Consider the following 21,622-nt stretch of genomic DNA (forward strand, 5'->3'; position numbering starts at 1 on the left):
AGTCTCTCCCAAAATTCTAAGGAAACTCCTTATTTGCTCAGCTTTAGAGTTGAGCACAATTATATTCTGCCCTGCTTGTCAGAAGAGAACGTCTACCTGTTTTAATAAAGCAACACAGAACATCTGTTTGGCCTTCAATTTATTGGTCTTGTCTTGGACATATCTTTATTATGATAAAATAGTACTCATGTCAAAAAGCCTAAGTATCACGGTAATAAATAAATAATAAATGCATATATCTAGGCTGAACCTTGACATCTATAAGATATCATCTCTTGAATTATATTTGTTTTTAAAAATGTGTTGGCTGATATCCAGCCACAGGAATGAGTAAGATATTTATCACAGAGCCAAGAAAAAAAAAAGATAAATGAAAGAACAGAGAAAAGGGAAGATTACAGACACAGAATAATCAAGGGAGGTAACTGATCAAATCTCAAGTGTTATTTCCTTTAAAAAGTTCAATTTCCAGTCTCTCGTCTTCTGTTCTGGCGCTGAGCACACTGCTCTACCATGTGAGTTGCCTTCTTCTCCCTCCCTTGAAGACACTAAATGAGGATTATTAGGGCGTAAGGCAGTGTCTGCCCAAAGTAAGAATTCAGTGGTGGTCTGTTGAGCAAGTGCAAGGTGAATGGCATGTGAGGCCAAATATCGGTTAAACTTCAGATCAAGTAGATTTCATGGGATAAATATTTGAAAGCAAATGTTAGAGAATGTATGAACATTTCAATTGAGGCAGAAACTCTTGGGCTCAAATCAATGATATGTTATTAAAGCTACAACAGAATGTTGCTTCTGGGGGTTGGGGGCCAGGGGATGTCAGAGATTTGATGTCACGACCTTGAGTTGAGTCCTCAACTCTTAAGCCTAAAGGACAGTCAGGAAGACAACACACCCACAAGGACATGACTGCATATGTGTACTTTTGTTAAACGATATTGAAAAGCTTGTCAATATGGACAAACAACTGTTGAGTGTTTCTTTTTAACTAGATCGTAGTTTTATTGTCCTGGGGGAAAAACTGTCAATGTATAAAGTGGGCTCAGAAGAAAATTGCTCATATCCTCCTATTCTTGGTGGTGATAGTGGGTGGTTTATATTTGACCCACTCATTTTGACTCCAACAGGAGAAACAAAGCCCAAGTGAAATGAGGTAAACCCAAGTGCCTTCCTCTGGTTCTAGGATAAAGAAAATCCTTTGTTTGTTTGTTTGTTTGTTTGTTTGTTTGTTTCTTAGGTTTGTCAAAACTTAAAGCACCACAGTGTAAACATACATATACTAGGGATAAAAAAATGCACAATTTTTATTTTTGAAAACTGTCAAAAACATACAAAGATGATATAAGATATGATTTCTGCATGGTTAAGCACCTCAACATTTTTTCTGTGGAAATAGAGGGTTTATACTCATAAAGAGAATAATAAATTATTCTGAGTGAGTTTTCTCTCTGACCTGGAACTATCCTTTCTTTCAAGTTGCCTCATTAGCTGCTGGTAGACACTGCAATGAAAATATTGTATTTCTGGTGGCCTTTTGATCATTTATAACATAATTGAAGGGGCAAATAATCTTGGGAGATTCAAATACCCTATGTGAATGGCACTGAAACAGAGACAACAGGTAGTTAAATCACCAGGTAGGATTAATAATATTTTACTATATGTTTCATAAGTTTTTCAAAAATTCAGTGAAAAGCTTTATACCAAGTACATAGAGAGTCCTTCTAAACTTTCTAAGAATTATTGACAATTCAAACATAGCATTGAAGATTTTTACCATGATGGTCAACCATGACATGATAATGGTTTAGAAATATCATTACTTTAAAAAATACTTATTACACTTATTTATGTATTATTGAGTTTGTTTAAATGCTGTGGGTATGCATACGTGTGGAGGTCTGAGAACAATGTGTAGGGATCTATTCTCTCCCACTATCGTGGGGGCCCTTGAATCAAACTCGGGTCATCAGGAGATGGCAAACATTTAAGTAGCTCCTCTTGACAGCTCAGACATCTTTATTTTTAACTATGTTCTCATTTCATACTTTCTTCCTCTAAGTACTAAAGGGGAAGGAAAGCTATAAAATGCCAAAAGTCTTAAAGAAAAAGATATTTTAAGCATGCCATTTGCACACCTACATTTTTACATATGCTTATTTCCTGTTATGACTGCTCATGAATGAGGACCATAATTTTATGATGCCAACTATTTGCTCCAGTTGGAAAAGGATGACATCAAGGTTCACCTATGATCATAGAAAATGACAACATTTCTGTAGTTATTTCTTACTAATAACCATTCATGAAATGGACAGAACACATTAAGTGTATTCTTGTGCAGAAACTTAGTAGTAACTCTTGGCTTTTAAGGTATAGTCATAACCCAATGAAGAGCAAATATTTTTATCATCTTGGAAGAAGGGTGAATGGTAGTGACTCACTTATTGACAATTCTAGTGGAAACACTTCAAAATACAATACAGATTCAATATTACCTTTAATATGATTCTTCTCCATTTCCTTATACAATTGAAGACACTTAAAATATTTAAAAAATCTAGAGGATATCCACTGTGCATATGCCACTTGATTAGACATATGGAATACATACTTGGAATAAAGCCAAGTGGAGACCTGTTTGAGTAATCTAAACACCCGAGCTGAGAGAAGCTAACATACAGAGATCAGCTTTACACTTTGAAGTTCTCTGGCCTTCATTTTACCTAATTAAGACAAGATTTAATAATCAAACCACTGTATAAACGTACACCTCAAAGTATAGGTTTGTTTCCAATTTGGAGTAGAATTCTTAACAGATTCCACGGAATCAGCCCCACATGGGGAAGGCTGCTGATAAGATTTGCTTTGCCTATTGCTCAAATGCAAATGCCTGCTTTTCCTCTTAGTTTTATCTCGAGACTGAGCTTAGCATCCGCCTGTCAAAGTCTCCAGTGTGGTACCAAATAGAAAAATGTAGCATGAGCATCCCATCTGAGTCTGAAACCATGGCAACTCTGGGTCATAAAAAGTGAATACTGAAATATCCTACAGTTATTCATATAAAACATAATTTCACAGGGACACAATTGACTGATTTATCAACAGCAGGATATATACACTCAAGGATTTTGATAAATGTGAAAATGAGTGCCAACAAAGAATTCAGAGTCTCCAATACTAGTTTTATAGGCAAACCTAACTTCAAGACAAAGATTATAAAGTTAAAACTTGATTCCAAGTCCATCATTCCATGCAAATTCATGCAACTGGCAGTTTTTTTTAAAGGATATGGACTCATTCTAAGTTGTTTCAAAAAGCCACCAAACAAATAAACCTCACTTTACAACTATAGGTTGAGCCTGTGCATTCAAGCTGATGAATTGTGCAACAGGCAAGGAAGGAAGTTAATTCCGTCCAGAAGAAACTGATTTGATAGAAATTCAGTTAACAAACTTAGAGAAATGCCACTGCAGTCAGATGACTCAGAAACGGTATACAACAACGGTTCTCAACCTTCCTAAGATTGTGACCTTTTAATATGGTCGTCATGTTATGGTGACCCCCAAGCATAAAATTATTTATGTTGCTACTTTATAGCCATAATTTTTGCTACTGTTATGGATAGTAATGTAAATATCTGTGTTTCCCATGGTCTTTCAATTCCCAAAGGAGTCATGGCCCCGCGTTCGAGAACCTTGGACCTATCAGTTCTAGTGCAAGAAGGCTGGAAAGAGCACAGTTCCATCTCAGTAACTCACACTGCCCTGTCTTCAAAAAGCAAGGGGCTAGCCTGGACCAATTCGTGTTTAGTATTGCTCAATACTGCTCAGGACTCTTTAGTTCATGACTCCATCCTTGAGTGGCACCCAAGAAGAAAAGGTCATCTTGAGGGAGTCTTACAGTAAGGCTGCTACAAAGTGAAGACCCCACTCTTACTGCCATGAGGAAGACTTAAAGGACAGTGATGGCTTCTGCTCCCACCAGGGCTTTTTATGTTGGGCTTTGTGTCTTACACTGCAACAAAGCCTTTGCTAAGCTAGGCTGGATATCTGTTTATCAGTGAACAGTGATGCCTTTGGGGCACGAGCGTATGTCACAGAGAACAACAGAGAGGGATCATTTCCCTACAAATTCATACAACGTGTTTTGGTGTGCCGTTGGCTACCATTATACCACAGTCACTCTTTCTTTGTGGTTGGTTTAATAGGAGAACTTGTAGAGTATCAGGGTACAGATCATAGTTGTTACTTCAGCCCAAATCAAGGTTGTGGAAAGAAACGACCAGAAGTTTCAGAGAGACTGTTTCAGATGATTTTTGGAATGAAGTAGGCACACTGAAAAATAAGCATGACCGAGACACCAAGAAATACAATGTTGGCTTCCACTCTCCTATCTGCCAACACCTGTGCAACCTTTCTGACTTGTCAGCCCACACATTTACCCTGCATCCCAAATGAGGCTCTATACACACAAGGCTTATGTGTCTGTGAATTAAATAAACACCTCCTCAAACTTAAATCATATTGTTAACCCATGATCTCAACTTTTACTTCAACTATCTTGTGAACATAAAAAGGGTGATATTGTGACCTTGTCCTTTGACCTAGATGGCTGGGCAAGGACAGTAATCCTGGCACTCTGTCTGGTCCCAGCACTCTCCTCCCATCTCCAGTAAAGAGAGCCCTTCTTTGGAAACCAGTGTTTACAGTATTTAACTGCTTCATGGCTTACTTTGTTCATGTGGATCTGCTGCTGGTATTGCTTCTGCTTCTCCAGGAACTGCTGGTGCTGCTGCTGAATGACCAGCTGAGCCAGTGTGCTCTGAGGCAAAGGTGCAGACTGAGTTCGATTGAGGGGTCTGTGGCGGGGCAATTTGTGGGTACCTCTAATGCCTGGTGAAATTCTTTCTTTTGTTGCCAAAGGAGACTGGGGGTGTAATGGAACTCCGCCTGAAAAACAAAATGTGCGTGTGAGTGAGCACAGCATGACTGTAAGCGCATGTGTCTGTGTGTGAGTGTGAGAGTAGAAGAATGTGAGAGTGAGTGTGAGTGAGGGTGTGTATATGAGTGTAAGTGTGAGTGCGAGTGTGAGAGGGTATATGAATGCGTGTGTGAATGTGAGTGTGAATGTCTGTATGAGTGAGTGTGTAAGTGTGTGTATGTAAGAGTGCAAGAGTGAGCATTGAGTATGAGTGAGAGTGTGTATGGGTACGTGTGTAAATGCGAGTGTGAATGTGTATGTATGTGTGCAAGTGTGTGTGCGTGTGTGTGTAAACAAAGATACACTGATACAGAATTTTAAGAGAAGTCAAGAAGCATTTGCCAGACAGATAACTTAAGAAGGCTTGACTGGGTGGAAGGCACAAGTACAAAATCCTCAATCAGGAGTGTGTCTGTGCAGTAGAAGCATCAACTGGCAATGCAGTGTCTGTTATGTACCAAGGGTCCCTCCCACGCACCCCACCCCCCACCGGAACAGGAATGCATAATGATCATAGCTCCTACCACAGCGCCAAAAGTTTGGCACTTGCACAGCAACCGGAATTGCTATTACAGCTCTGAGTTAAATGTCACACCAGATCATTGGTAATGGTCTTAAAGGGCCGAAAAGAATGCCATTATTAATTACCAGCCACAAGAAGCTTTTGCTGTCTCATTTGTTCCTTCAGCAGGAGGTGCTGCAGGAGAGCTTGGTGACTGCTGTTCGGTTTGCCCTCCATTGCTACATGAGCATGGCTGGAGGATGCTGCAATGCCACTTCCATACTGGCCGGGCAGAGGGACACCTTGTCTGAGCATCTGTGTCTCACACTTCTGCTTGTCTTTGAGGGAATTAGAAGCCTGTGTCAGGAAAGAATGAACACGTTACTCCTCCGGATCCCTGTCAATGCTGGGACTCTAGTCATTATGTAAGTCTCTCCTGCCCAGTGTAGAGACTGAGGAAAATGGTTAACACTGTATCTTTTACACTAAAAGAATTTAAAAAAGATACAGTTGAGGCCCTGGAAATAATTTAGCAACTGTTTAGCAATGCAGTAGAGTATCTGTGCACCAAGCATAAGGAAAATTAGTGTTAAATGTTAAAAATGAGACAGTAGACAAACTTTCAGCTACACAGGAAGAACCAGTTTAAAAGTTTCATTGTATATCCTAGTGTTAATGGTTTAAATAATATAATATATTAAAAAGTGTCTTAGGAAGTAACTTAGTCTTCGTACCAAAGAACAGGAAGTAAATAATACAGTGATTAGCTTAAGTCATTTCAACATACACATCAAAACACCCTGTTGCAAACTATACATACATTCAATTATTATACATCAACTTAACTAAAAGTAAAAAAAAAAAAGTCAGGCTTTTAACTGGTGAAATTAATTAAAAGACACTGTAGGAGTATAAGGTAAGTTGGAAAGTTAAAATTTATTCAAACAAAGGCTATCATATGGATGAGGATAAGGCAGTCTATAATTCTAGAATTTTTAAGAAAAGCGCAAAATATAAATTCTTACCACACCTCTAATTTTTCATAGAGCTATAAGTTTCAAATATTTAAGTTTAAGATAAAGTTCTCTCACTCAGCGAAAGCTGGTACAAATAGACAGGGATTTGATTTAAATATATATTTTCTATTAATTCATAACAGATCCCTACATCTCTGAAAATTAAAAATGACAACCCAGATACTTTTGTATAATAAAGTAAACTACAAGTGAAATCAGATATCAAATAAAAGTGTTATTAAGAACTTGAAAGGCATGGTAACACAGTAATGACGCCATAATAATTACATCATCAAGAGCAATAATGAATTATCCTATTCAAAAAATTTAATGAATGGTGGTCATTTTGGTATTACAAAAGCAGAAGTCTAATGCCTCAAAATTATGTGGCATGTTTCTTTTCAAAACTTATGTTTCATCTTTCAAAATTGCTGTGCACCAGGGAGGCAAAACAATTTTCAGTGATGGAGAAATTGAAGGACAGAGAGGTAAATGGTTTGTCTGAGTCACAGAGTGGGTCAATCCAATGTTTAATATAGAAACGGAGCCTGGCCCAGCCTCTTCTCCTTAAAATCTTCTGCTGTGCAGTGGGGGAAGGGAATATTAGAGATCCTTCTGCAGGCCAAAGGTAAGCTTGAGAAATTAATTGTGAAGGCCTCATTCACAGCAAAATGGAAGCAAAGAAAAAAAAAAAGAAACGAATCCAAACCACACTGCTTTGTGCATCCAACGGCACCAAGTAGCGTTGGCACTGAAACATAAAACGTTCTGGCTTTAGCTCAGTCCTGTGGGGGAAATTTTTTTTTCTTTGACTACATTAAAAGTGGTATATGTGTGAGCTAGCAAGATGTGGTGGGTGAGAGCACAGAAAATGGTGCAACAAAATGCCAGTTGGTGTCTCATAGAAGTGCAGGGCTTGGCATTTATATGCAATGAAAATAAATGACAGAAGAATAAAAACACGATTTCAATACGGGAGGCTTTAAAGACACCCCAACCCATGTCTTGTTTATGGTTTCATTGCTACTTCCATTTTTTCATTTCATTAAAATCAACTGTTTACAAATCTTCGGAATTTCAAGAGTGTAACTGATTCAGGATTCTCATGCTTTTCTTTTTGTAAATCTTAGATTATAGAGACCACATCCTAAATCTGCCTTCTCTTCACATACGGACTATGATCACAGAAAGATGACATTACATTCTATTAATAATCCAGCTGTTATAAAATTTTAGACCTAATAAAAATATCTGCCTCAAGGATATATGTGAATCTGACATACTGAATTTAGGGGACGGCTTGACACTGAGTGCTAAAACTGGTGGCAGGGGTGGGGACAGCCTTACCTCCAGTATCTAGCATCTGACTTCTATGTATGGAAGGTCTAATTTATTAACATCTGCGATGAATTATCCTGTGTAAAGCTGATTAATATTTTGTAACAAGTAAAATATATATTATTTTAGAGAATGTACATGAAATTATTATTTCTGTCTTCCTTTGTATTAGGACAATTACTCCTCCTAAAGATCCTATTTCAGTTGTCAAGATTTTTTAAACTAAGTAATTCTATTGGCATCTCCAGGGAATAGTAAAATGTTGTGCTGGGGGAGCCTTTCCAGTAGGTATTCTCCACGACAGAATCAGTGAATTCCCTAAGTAAAGTCACTCACAAAACCATTTCTATAAACAAGTTCTGCTACCCTCACAGGCTGAACTTCTAAGCTCTGGCCTGGGGGGATGCTCAGGTCTGCCCCTCACTAAAAGGGTCTGTATTTTTGGGCTTTCAAACTCCAAGGCTTCGTTTTCTCTTCTGTGAGAATGGGGGCCATGATCTCTCCTCTACGGGGAGGGTGTTGGAGCCACTAAAATTGTACATGTGAAAACTACCAAATGTTTTTACGCTAAAAATCATTACCCAAGTAAGTTATTTGTATATGATCACACGAACCAATTCTGTAATTTGAAATTAAACGGAGTGCCTTTAAACAGAGCAGAAAACAACAAATCATGCAGGGGGCGTCCTTCCTAAAAAGGTCCTCAAGTAGTTAAATAGTAGAAGCGGGATCATGTATAAGGTGTGGCTTGCATTGGTTTGGGCTGAGGGGTGCCATGACTCACACTGAGTGGGGATGGCACTGCTGGAAGTCCCAGGGTGATATTGGGCAGGGACGGGGAGGTGTAGAGACTCAGCAGGTTCATGGAATCTTCGTGAATCAGAATGCGCTGCTGTGGAACCAGCTGCTGTTGAAGAAAATGAGAAAGGGAGGTTCTCAAAATGTTACAAAGTCATCCGTTTAATTAACAAACGTTCAAATTTCATGAAGCAGTTTCTGCATGATCACGAAGAGAAACATTAAGTACTTACTGTTTCTTTCTATATTTAAGCTTTATAATAGAGAATTTAAAATATTATCAGAGAGCTATAAATTATGGTAACAGAATTTCTATTTTTATTGTGAAAAATTCCTTTGAAAATATGGATTTTTGGAATATAATTAGCATGTTTTTCATTTTTCTGGAAAATACAAGAATCACAGTTGGTGACTACTACGAGCATTTTTAAACCTTCTCATACAACTAGTAGGAAGAATAAGTTCATCAAGTAATCATAGCTTCAACCATAGTTTGATTTCATTGACTGAGAGGAAACTCACAGGAGATTAAGCAACACTGTAGAAGGCTTCTATATTAATCACATTTTTAATGTAAAAATATTAATAAACCATGGGTGGTGGTATTTTACATCACTTGCTTTCAGAACTAAATTTAAAATCTTTATGAGATCTCTATTCCACAGTAAATATGTGTTTACACTGAAATATATTCAATGTTTTGGCATCCGGTAATTTTTAAAACAAATACCTTTTTAATACCACACTAAGAGAAATGTGTTCCTGCATGTGGCCTACTGTGGTTGCTCGACTTACATTTTCTGTTTAACTCTTGCTCCCCTCCTAGAACTTTTATACAATAAGAGTTACAAAGGTCTTATTAGACTAGGGAACTCTGGCCTGATATGGTTCCCAAGGGTACAACATCCTGAAAAAGAATACCCCATGTTACAGTATAACACAGTGACTGCTTTCTTCCCAAACAAAAAGCATATGGGACTCCAATAATAGACCACCTCCAAGAGAGATATTGCACACACGGGCTTTGACTAAAGTAAATATAATAACTTGTCAAGCATGTTTGGGGGAGCTGTAGATTTTCCTCAGGACAAACCTGGGATATCAATTAACGGGGGGAAAATATCGTGTGCTACTGCAACGCAGCCTCGGAATGTCACTAAAGAGCGCTGTGCCACCAAAACACAGGATGTTATTCCAAAGCGTTATCTCAATCATTCAGCTGTTGGGAGATGAGCCTCTGCCTTAACATAACAGAAGCAGAGGCTGTATGTGGAGCCTTCCTATTGCAGCACGGATCTCTACCCCAGGCTGTGTTTCTCCTTAGAACATGTCGGCTATTCATGCATGAACAGCATGTGTTAGGCTGAGCTATTAATGCTCCATTGCGCTTATATGGCAAAATTGAAGCTCGCCTGAAAACCCCAAAGCATGAAAATTACTGGGAAAGGTTTTTAAATTATAATGTATGAGATTATCATTTTATTTTAGGAGCTATCAGTAATAGTTGTATCTGCCCAAAGTAAAATAACAAGCAGCTATTCTGTTTACACAGTTGGCTTCGAAGTCAGTTTCAGTGTATAGGGTATGCAGGAACCACAAAAGATACAAGGAAGCAAAACTGTCTTATTAGGTTACTGGCAGACAATACTCTTTTGAAATAAAGGAGTAGACTATTCATCTGTATTCATAGAAGAGAAGAAAAAAAAAAAGACGGGAACTTTAATTGAGAATTACCATCCAAGGTTGTGACTGCTTCCCACAGCAGTGGCTTGACAGGAACTGTGGCAGGAGAATGCCACAAGCCTCAGACACGAGGTTCTCTTTGTGTAACAGAGATGACTTTTGTATCCCTTCCCACCCACCCTATCCATGACGACAACACACTCGGGTGGAAACTAAGTGTTTCCTCAGATGTGGTGGTGGAGACAGCTGGCAGGTTGCTCACATGGGCTCTGTCTGACATGAAGGGATTTGTTGATACTCCTTCTCTGGATGGCAGGCTCTAGAAGTTTAGTATAAAATTCTTGTGGCTCCGTCTTTCATGGAGGTATATTAACTCCCAGTGTCTATCAACATCCTGAGGCTAGCATCACTAATACTCCCAAACTACCTCATGACCATTGTTTAGATAAGGAGACTAAGAAGACTATGAGACGTGCAGGCTCCCATTGAGGCCAGCAGGGTCATCTCCACATGCATCCTACCTTACAGCTGCCCCCTGAGCAATGGACCAGGGGAAACAAGTAAGATTCATGCTGTACCTGAGAAACTCTCTAAGGCTCATGAAGAGAGGAGAAGGGGAGAAAATGGAGCCTGTGAAGAAGACAACCCTGGTGATCTGACAGACAGGAGGACCTACAAACCACACACGACATTCCCTAATATTCCCTGGAATCCAAGAAACATTCTCTGTCCCCATGCCTACAGTTGGTCTTCTCACAGACACTAATCACACGGCACTTGGGCACTATTTATCTCTCTCAACTGTACATAAGGAAATATACAGAGTCTACAGGGGTTTCCAGTGTTTTGGATCATGACTTGTAGAACGAGACAGTCATTTTCTTCAGATTGTCATTTTTGAGCACAGCTGTTCCCAGCTAGGTTCTTCTTGGGAGTGGTCTATCTGTTCTGGGTCAGTGTGTCTCAATAAAATCTAAATGTATATTCTCTATTGCTAAGTGTAGAGTATGCAGAGCCATTTACGTAGACAGTAAGGGATCCTGAACTGTGATCTCCTAGGCTGATATGCTCCTCATCTCAGCACTGTGAAAAGCTCACAGGGATCTGCCAGAAAACACAGAACTTTTCCAGAAGGTGGTCTTGAAAGGGCTTGGGGCCATCCGTGGTGTTATATTGCTGAGATACACAACGTAGCATAGCTTAGAACATTGGAAAGATGACTTCAAAAATAAAACGCCCCCACAAATGGAAACTTAGTACTGTAGGCAAATGGACTAGAAGCATTAAATGTAAGGCTATCACATAGCCTTTATGAAACCGTTCATGATTAGCCCATCAGAATTGAGGAATGTTGTTAGATGCTGGGCAGGCAGAGAAGCCCTACATCTTCAGCCACACAACAAGCATCAACGGACTGTTGCACCCACTCTTATTATATTAAAGTTAAAACTTTTGAACAGCACCGAGATGTCTATGTGAATCCAGGCTTTCACGGGTAATGAGTAACTCACCAGGAACTTATAGGATGAACCCAGAACTGAGGGAAGGGAGATGTTCACATTTTAGTAAGATCTTTCAAAACTGTACTTAACTTCCTTTTCATGATAATGTCAATTGGAAAGACACCTTACAGATGGATAGAATATTCATAGACTGAAAAAATGTATGCCTGTCAGAGGAGATATTCATTCAGCCAATGACATTAAGAAGCTACTGCTCTAAAAGAAAAAAAATCAAATCCCTCCCAAGATGAGGACTTGACAAAAGTTTGAAAAATAGTCATAATCAATGTTTTGGATGAAGGGGGGTAATAGACAGGTACGGCTGTTCTGGTCAACAGTTCAAAATATAAACCGTAACTAAGCACGTGGTATGGACCTACAGAAGCCTTGACTGGAAATGGGAGCTCTTCCAGGGCATCCCTCATGAAGCAGTCATGATGGTGTCGATATACTCCTTAGCTTTTCTTGCTGAGGAACAGGACTGGGTAGATAAAATGGTGCAGCAGGCACCATGGAATTTATAATGATTCTAAGCATCTGCATGCTATCGCTGGATCTAAAACACATGGCTAGTGATAAAAGCAAGAGATGAAATCAGGTAAATGACAGTGTGCCACTCATATTCCCTAAAATTCACTGGTCACAGGACACAAAGTACAGGCTAAACCACAGGAAAGCATGAGTGCCCCGGAGACGAGAAACAAAGAAGGGGGAGGGGAAGAGAGAGAGAGAGAGAGAGAGAGAGAGAGAGAGAGAGAGAGAGAGAGAGAGAGAGAGAGAGGTTGGAGGGTGGTGGGGAGTGAAGGTGAGCAATTCACTGAGTGTCTCTCTTCCTGACACCTTGGCTTGAGAACACATATGTAAAGATCTGCCTACTTTCAATAAGCTTATAGAAAAAGCGAACATTGAATGTTCAAAATTGTATAGAGCAGGTACAATAGACCAGAGCATTGGAGAAAGAAAAGAACACAAACATTGGGTAAGATATTTAGACTAGTAAGATAAATGTTTAATGATTCTCACTTCTCATCTGAGCTCCGCTATGTGTGGGCTGTGGATACAGACAACCACCTACCTCTCCTAGAAAACAGTCCCTTCTGTCTAAGATGGAGAACCCTGACTGCATTAAGGTGGCATCCACACCTGTCACGATGGCCCACAGGAAGGCATACTTAGGTCAGGTGACTTTGACTCAAAAAACTGTGGACTAACAACCAGACAGCTGCATTTTAAAAGCTCCCTCCTCGGTGGCTTAATCTTTGTGTATGGCTTTAGCAGCACTTTTCAAAATTAAATTTCTCTTCTACGCTTCCTTCAGACAAAAACAAAGGTACAAAGCTCCACATAATAAAACGGAATCATTTTCCAAAAGTAAGACTTTCCAAGTTTTAATTTTTTACTTTGCACTGAAGATATTACTATCAAATATTACACCAAAATTGGCAGGATACTAACAATAATTTTTATAAACTGCATTCTTCTGCTTCCCCAAATCTTCCCATCTCTTTAATCCCCTAAGTTCATGTTCTCTATCCTCCTCTGAGTCTCTCTCAAAAAAAAAAATTAAAATAAGAATGGAAATCAAAACAAACAAACAAATTAAGACCAGATAAACCAAAGCAAAACCAACCAAGAGCCCACGAAGAAAACATGGGGCCTTTTTCGTGTTGGCTAATCACAACTGGGCACGAAGGATCCTTTCCCTGGAATGTGGTTGATATACGCAATGAGACTCCATGAGGGAAACTGGTAGGTGGAATCCTCACTTTATTTAAGTGTATGTGTGTGCATGTGTGCGCATCTTTATGGGTGCTTACAGAAGCCAAAAAGGTGTCAGACCCCCTGGAGCTGGAGCCAGGAGAGGTTGTGCACCACCCAACACGAGTGCTGGAAACTAATGTTGGGTCCTCTGGAGAAACAGCAAGGACTGCTGAGCTTCTAGAAGCCCTGGGAACTGGCTCCCTGACTTTGCATTTATATTTTAAAAAAGATCTCGCTTTGCAACATTGGCTCATGTAACTATTGTGTCATCACAGCTTTATTTTTTCCAAGTGAGGGACAAGTTTTAATTGCTGTCACACAAACCATAGCTCTGAGATACCGGCTTAGCAAATGTCTTAATGGCTAACACACAACAGCAGGCAGGTGAACCAAAGGCCGGCGCAGCATGAATGTCATTTCCGGTGATCTTAGACCACTTCACCCTTATTACTAGAATTGTTTTTTTTTTTTTTTTTGTTAATCATTTGTTCTTGCCTAGAAAGATTATTTTAAAACTTAACAGCAGAGGCAGCCACTAATGTTTAAATAGAAACAAACCAGTCACTTGGCTACCGTTAAGATAGCTATCAAGTAAATCTATTGGATCTGGAGCCGCGGTACGGATATCCACGGAAGCATATTTGAACCCGCAGGCCCACAGTATTAACAGTCCAAGTAACTAGATGGCTAAAGACATCTCTGATGGGAGCTGGAAAGAGAAATGCTTGAGGTTTTAGTTCCCAACCAAGTTTACAAAGGAGTAAAGTGAGGAGCTCCAACAGTCTGGATGCCGGGACTGAGCATACGTAAAAAAAAAAAAAAAATAGATGAAACGGAACAGAAGTGGTCAGAGCAGATGGAGACTCATTCTCATGTGAGAGCTGCTGGCCCGAAGACGAACTTAATGAGTTTTCCCTATGAAGAGTCCATGCTGAGGACAATAACAAAATAAAGTCCTTTCACGTTTTAAAATGTACTACCTGCCTTGCAAACACTCAACACCGGGGCAGGAAACCTTTTAATCAATTGGGAAGCTCGGGATTAGTAGCAATTTGGCAACTTGACCAAGCAGTTGGTTTCAGAGCAATCAGTATTCAAGCCCCATCTTCGGCAGAATACTTAGATACCCACTATGCTGGGTCCGGAGTTGCAATCAGGAGTACATTCTCATTCATTTCTGCCTCTGCCTCAGCTACATCAGGTGGGACTTGTGACTTATAGAATAGAAAACAAAATCATGTTTATCTAAGGGTTCAAGAACTTTAGGTGTCCCTCCTCCTATCTCCTAAATGGCAAATGCCTGATATGGGTGTTTCCTGAGAGGCTCTGCCAGAGCCTTACTGTACAGATGAGGATGCTTGCAGCTAACTATCGGGCTGAGCATGGGGACCCCAATGTAGGAGTTAGAGAAAGGACTGAAGGAGCTGAAGAGGTTTGCAATCCCATAGGGAGAACAACAATATCAACCAACCAGACCCCGCAGAGTTCCCAGGGACTAAACCACCAACCAAAGAGTACACATGGAGTGACCCATGGCTCCAGCTGCACATGTAGTAGAAGATGGCATTGTATGGTATCAGTAGGAGAAGCCTTTGGTCCTGTGAAAGCCCAGTGTAGGGTAATGCCAGAGTTTTGAGGTGGGAATGGGTGGGTGGGAGGGGGAGAATCTTCATTCAAGCAGGGGAAGGGGTTATCAGAGATGGGGGAACCGGAAAGGGGATATTTGAAATATAAATACATAAAATATCCAATACAAAAATTAATTAATGGACTGGAATTTTAATTGAATAAATTCATTAATGAAAAATGTAGCTAACATAATTCTATAATAACAATAAGGACAATAAGAAAAAAGTCACATGACCATATCAATGGGGATGGAAAAATATTTGACAAAATATAAAAAAAATTAAAAAGGAATCCCATTTGTTTATATGTGGTCTGAAGGATTAGGTTATACTCTACTTACAGAGAGAGCCATTCAGACCCTGCTGGGTGTTTTTACATTGGTGACTGAGATCGGTCTAGGACCTTCTGTGTGCTACCTGAAGACTGTACCACTAAGAGACACACTCAACTCTCCCTTTTTATCCCATTGAGACAGGTTTTCAGAATGCTGGGCAGACTGGCCTCAGCTGGTTTCCCTGGCAGGTTATGGACTTGACACCTTTATTCCTTTAAGATGAAAACCTACTTGTGTAATTTCATCAAAGCAGGATATTCTGTAAATGGCGAATTATATAACTGAAGATTTTAGCATCGAATACTGTAATTTTGATCTATAAATTCATGCTACTGTGAAATCACTTTTTATTATCAATCTTACAGGGTAACAGTAAAAAAAAAAAACCACAGCAAATTCTAAATGATTGCACACTTTGCCGTGTCCACTTTCTCTGGGTGGTAATGTGTCATAGCTAGGATGCTAATTTGCTGACAGTCTGCTTCACTTCTGCTGCATCCTTACCTATCCAGACTGAATTACAGGACAGAGCTCTGTGAATGTAATACAGCAGAAAACACATGTTAGCCATCAGGGCTGTATTTTTGGTTCTGGGCCATAGAGAGGCTAGCCATTGGTGCAGAAAGGTCTGCCCACCTGGCCTTTTGGACCACAGTTCAGGCACACAATTAATTCATTATGAGGTAAGTCACTGCTTGCTTTTGAACTAGCCTTGTGAGCGTTGGAAGTGGATGTCCTGCCACTGACCTGGAGAAATCCCTCTACCCTTTAAACTCCATTAAATCACATTTCCTTCTGTTTTGTTTTGTTTTTCTTTTTTGACTGGTGGGGGTGGAAGGAAAGATTTGCAGTGACAGAGCACGTTCAATAGCTAGCTGAAAAGCAAGGAGATCCAAAGCCTAGTTTGTGCGAATAAAAGATTTAGAAATAAAATAAATAAAATGTCTTGATTTATGCTCTCCATTTTGACTCTAGCTATGCATGAATATACACACGTATACATACATGCTTAAAAGTAGACATATTTAGTAGGTCACAAAGAGTTGGAAGAGGAAAACCTTCCACTTTTGTATTTTGTTTTCACCAACACATCTTTACTGGTTTTTATTGCTATTGTTATTATTTTACTGAGCAGGGATACATTTAGTAACTTAGTAACTCTCAAGCCACACTCTGTCCTTCTACCTGAACTGTAATCAAATCCCACGTGTTGTTGACACTCATCTACATACTAAAGATGCCAGATAATTGAACTCTTTCTGAATCTAATGAGATGTGGGCAAACAGCTAAGGACCCAAGGCCAAGTCATCAACACTGTACCTTAGAATTATCTATGCTGCCGAAGGTACTGTTATATGCTGTCATTTTTCAAGGGTACAGCCTTAGGACTGATCAGAACCTTTCAATTGTTGTTTGTGTGGATAGTGAGACTCATGTTAAAACTGACTATTGGTGATCAAATTGTTTTTTCTTGGAAATTAATTAGAGAGCTACAGAATTTAGAAAATCACTCATTATGGGGATGTAATCTCAACAGCTGAAAGTCACTTAACATGCATGATCACCAGTATTCATAGAATATTCTATCTTGCATCATATTTTGGAGGGTATAATAAAAAAGAGATAGCAAGTGACAAGATAGCAAGAAACAGGAATCTAATGAGCGTCTTGGCAATGAGTATAGAGGTCTGAATGTCAGCCTTGAGATAGCTCAGATAACGCTCATCAGCCAGACCCTTTGCCTCGACTACTAATGCTCTCTTGCAAATCGAGTGGAAGTTTTAGACTCTAGGAAGATGATGACCCACTCTCTGTAGGACTCACATCTCTTGTGCGGGCACCTAGGAGTCTGCACATACGGGGATGCTGTAAGTCGAAAGCTGTGCAAGGCTGTGCGATTTCTGCTGTAATACACACAGTCTCACTCAGAGTTACAACTTTTCAGGCAACTGTTGGAGTGCGGTGAGACACTCACCAAGGAGCTTAGACATGGGTCCTTGGAATACCAGCATTGAGTGAGGGGAGAGTCTGGAGGGTTTACAGTATTCTCCTTGCTCAGTACTGGGCTTTTTTCATCTATCTTGAGGGTTTTTGAGTTCATGAGAAACCAGAGGTCAAAGTCAAGAATGTGAAGCCTTTAAAGCATCCATTTCCACTGCTTATATTTCACCCAATGATTTTACAACATCTAGTAATTTAGATGTGTGCACGTGTGTCCATTTGTGCATGTGAAATGTATGAACTGACTGAGCAATGGGGGGCATTTTTTGTCAGTGAAGGTGACTGTTTAAAATCAGGGGGTTCTGTCGGGAGACAGGAAGGTGACTCCCTTGTAGGTAGAAGTGGTTTGGCACAGTGTGGATAATGGCATGGCAAGAAAGCTACTGATGTAACCCAATGGATGGCAGATTTGACCAATGCCTCTCAGTCTCAAAGTACAAAGGCTCTAGAATACAAAGGGAGAAGCAAGTCACAGTCACACAGGAGAAGTCATCGCAACCCTTCTCCCTGCAGAGGATGTATAGGGGGGAGGCAGCCTAATGTGTAGGCCTTCAGTCAGTTCAAAATAGTTCTATTAATATGGTTACCTTTGTGCAGTTCAACACAGAAACCATGTGACTCATGCTGACACTTGCTTTCTTGTTAGTATTGTGTCACTGATTACAACAAATGATGACACTTTAAAGTAATCTTCTGCACTAAGTTAGTTTCCCTAATGGCGTTCACATTTTTGTTTATCCTTATATGTATTTCACCAGGGGTAATGGCTATTACGTAGTAAATACTAAACACATGATCACTCAGTGAAATTCTAGTTCCCTTGATCATAAGACAGACACCAATTGTTTTCCATTGCACTTTAGGTCAAATAAATAAAACCTACCTCATTAGCAGTTATTGTAAGAGGCTTACATGGACTTGGTTTGGTTTGCTACAGGTCTACTCCTATCAGAAAAACTGGTACCCAGGAAGGATTACGAATATATATATATATATATATATATATATATATATATATATATATATATATATATTTGTGCAGTACAGAGTTAGCAGAGCTAAGAACATATTAACTATGATTTGCATTTCAGTATTCTTTCAACATGAATAGTCATCAAAAAACCTGTAAATAGAATCGACTTTATTCAAACCCACATATAAAACTGTATCACCAATCAGCAAACAGTACAAAACAAGGTGAATATTTGTCCCTCACGGTTTGAAAACACTTGGGCTCAGTTTATAGATTTATGATGTGTGAAAACGAGGACACCGGATTCAGATATACCGTTTTGTGTCACAGAAACTGTTTCCAGACATAGAGGAAGAGGGGCCTTACCTCGGGGTGAGGCGTGGGAGGCAGAACTGAAGCCTCGTTTTCGGTAACATTTCCAGCAGGCCCATTGTTTGGTGAACTGGGACCTGACCCTGGAGAGCTGCTACTGACCGAGGATTCTGAAAAATATGGGGAAATACACGTGCATTCATGAACAACATACTAAGATGAACTCCACTGGCTACGCTACCCGGCGCCTGGTGTGATCCACTTTGCTGCTGTGTGAATTACCAGCACTATACACAGAGAATGGAGCAAAGGTCTGGAACGTTTCTAAAGCTTTCTGTTTCTTTCTGTCCTTTGTTTCCAACTGCTAAAAGTACCACTTGATATTAACAGTTTCTCTGAAAGATACAGGGCCAAAAGTCACAGAAGCCATTGACGAAGAAAGGAGCTGTTCTTATGCTATCATAAAAGTATACAGTGACAGAGGCAATAAATTCATATATGGAGTAAAAGCAAGCTGTTAATGCAAGAGAGACTTGGGGAAGCCAGTCTCGATGCCGAATCATACATTGCCTTTTATTTGATACACTAAAGGTCTATCTTATTATAGTACATGGCAGTCAAATTGTTTGAAGCAAAAGAAAGAGAAACTAAACTTCTCTACCATTACATTGGTGGCCTTGTAACATGTCCATTGACTTTAATTTTACCCCATTGAATTTCTAGAAGATGAGAAGGTGTCAAATTCAGAAGTGTAAGTGTTTAAACACCAATTAAAAACAAATTCCTTGAGGCAGTGTTTGACATCAATTGAGAATATTTATGTGCTAATCTTTAGAAACAAAATTCATGCAAACCTCAACATTTAAAGTAATATATTTAATAAAACATCTAATTAAAAATAGAAAAAAATTAATTCCTAGAAATGTATCTGCAGAAGACACCATATGAAACACTAGGAGATTATCCATCGCTTGGTCTTTCCCACATGCTGCCGTCACTTGGAGTGTTTTCTGAGTGCATCATCTATACCGTGTTAACCCTATACATCAGTGGCACTGCCTTATGCTCTTCAGAGACCCAAGGTTGGGCCCTCAATCTCACCTGCACATGTTCTTTTGATGCCATGACTATGTTACCTGTGTTCTTCTTAAGCTTTTCTAAGCCTCAGCATTCTATGCCTCTCCCCTTCTAGGGACAGCACAGGAAACACAGAGTTTCTTCCAACAATTCCTCAAAGTCTTCATGCACTCCTAGTTTGGGGTTGGCCCCTCATATGGGGTTGTCCCCCTCATCTGGGGTTGTCCCCTCATCCCGTGTTGCCCTCTCATTCTGGATTGCCCCTCCTCCTGGGTTGCCCCTCCTCCTGGGTTGCCCCTCCTCCTGGGTTGCCCCTCCTCCTGGGTTGTCCCTTCCTCCTGGGTTGCCCCTCCTCCTGGGTTGCCCCTCCTCCTGGGTTGTCCCTTCCTCCTGGGTTGCCCCCTCTTCTGACAGACTGTAGTAATCCTTGGGCAGCACTATCCTCTCAAAGCCAACTGGTTCTCATTGCCATGGTTTATCCATTGCCAACTGAAACTTTTCCTTCAAATACTTTTACACTTTAATGCTATGACTCCATAGTCTCAGACACCCGTGCCTTCTCCTGTGTCCATGACTCCACCTCTTCCTTCCATCAGTCCCTGAACGCAGACCCACACTTAGGTCTCGGGCCTTCTCACCTCTTGCTCTTTAATTTGGTGCTAGGTGTTATCCTCCAGCACACTACTGTCATCTACCTAGTGCTCCTTGTCTTAAATCACAAATATTTTAATGTGAATTACTTTGGAATGTTAGATCTTTTAAAGACTTCTTTTATTTTTACTTAATTGTGTGCAATAATATACACACACACATATATATATGTATATTTACTTGTATATACAAATACATAAATATGCATATTTGTTTGAGGCTAGAACTGGAGTTAAAGGCAATTGTGAGGTACTCCAAATGGGTGTTAGAAACCAATCTTAGACTCTCTAGAAGAACAGCAAGTTCTCTTAACCACTGGGCCATCTCTCCAGGCCAGAATTTGGAGTGCTTAATCCCAAGTATGTGTATAGAACAGATAATACTGTAATATGAAATGTTCCTGCTCGTGTCTGCACTTTACCCCCAACCTTAGAGTCATCCTTCCCTTCCTGTCGCCCCAGCCACTGGGCCTTTCCTTTCCTCCCTCACACCATCTCACGGATGTCTAAATATTGCCAGTCCAGTTTAACTCTCTGTGATCTGTTCCTAAACTGTGGCATAGACTCTCATTGTTCAGAGTCACTAACGTAATCTCTGGACGTTTCTTAAAGATTCATCCCAGAGAATCTTACGAGAGTTTTCCCTGATTGTCCTGGCTCTTGGCTTTTCTGCTCCAGGTCACTGACTCTGTAGAAGCACATCATCCCCATCACACTGCCTCACACCCCCTGTCCTCCTCTCTCTTCTCTAATCCCACCTGGAAATTCAGCTGGCCTTCACACGGCCTCCCAGGGAACACCCGCCATGGAGCAGGAACTCATGATTTCCCTGACTTCCATCAAAACAACTTTTGACTTTCTCCTTTCTATTCTAAATAAGGCAGAGTTGCTCTGAGATACACTGCGATTGGACGACTGGCAAGTTGGTGATTGGATTCTGGTCCTAACATCTGCTTAGCATGGCATTTGAACAAATATTTGGAATTATAAAGGGTTCTGCCCCTTATGCTCATTGCCTTTCTGTCCACATATTTTGATCACATTTTTATTAATTTTGTCTCT

The 21,622-nt window shown here is 40.1% G+C and overlaps 1 protein-coding gene across 52 annotated transcripts in view; it reads right to left on the minus strand.

Moving 5' to 3' along the window:
- Window positions 1-21,622, minus strand: part of Hdac9 (histone deacetylase 9) — an 863,837-nt gene that overhangs the window by 347,181 nt on the left and 495,034 nt on the right. For 41 of the 52 annotated variants that reach the window (NM_001443943.1, XM_087554679.1, XM_087554684.1 and 38 more), the window contains 4 exon segments: window positions 4,735-4,952; window positions 5,632-5,842; window positions 8,624-8,746; window positions 18,888-19,003. In NM_001443943.1, coding sequence (NP_001430872.1) covers window positions 4,735-4,952; window positions 5,632-5,842; window positions 8,624-8,746; window positions 18,888-19,003 — 668 coding nt within the window. 52 annotated transcript variants of the gene reach the window in all.

The sequence above is a fragment of the Rattus norvegicus genome, chromosome 6 (assembly GCF_021556685.1).
Source record: "Rattus norvegicus strain SHRSP/BbbUtx chromosome 6, alternate assembly SHRSP_T2T, whole genome shotgun sequence".
Taxonomy (NCBI): Eukaryota; Metazoa; Chordata; class Mammalia; order Rodentia; family Muridae; genus Rattus; species Rattus norvegicus.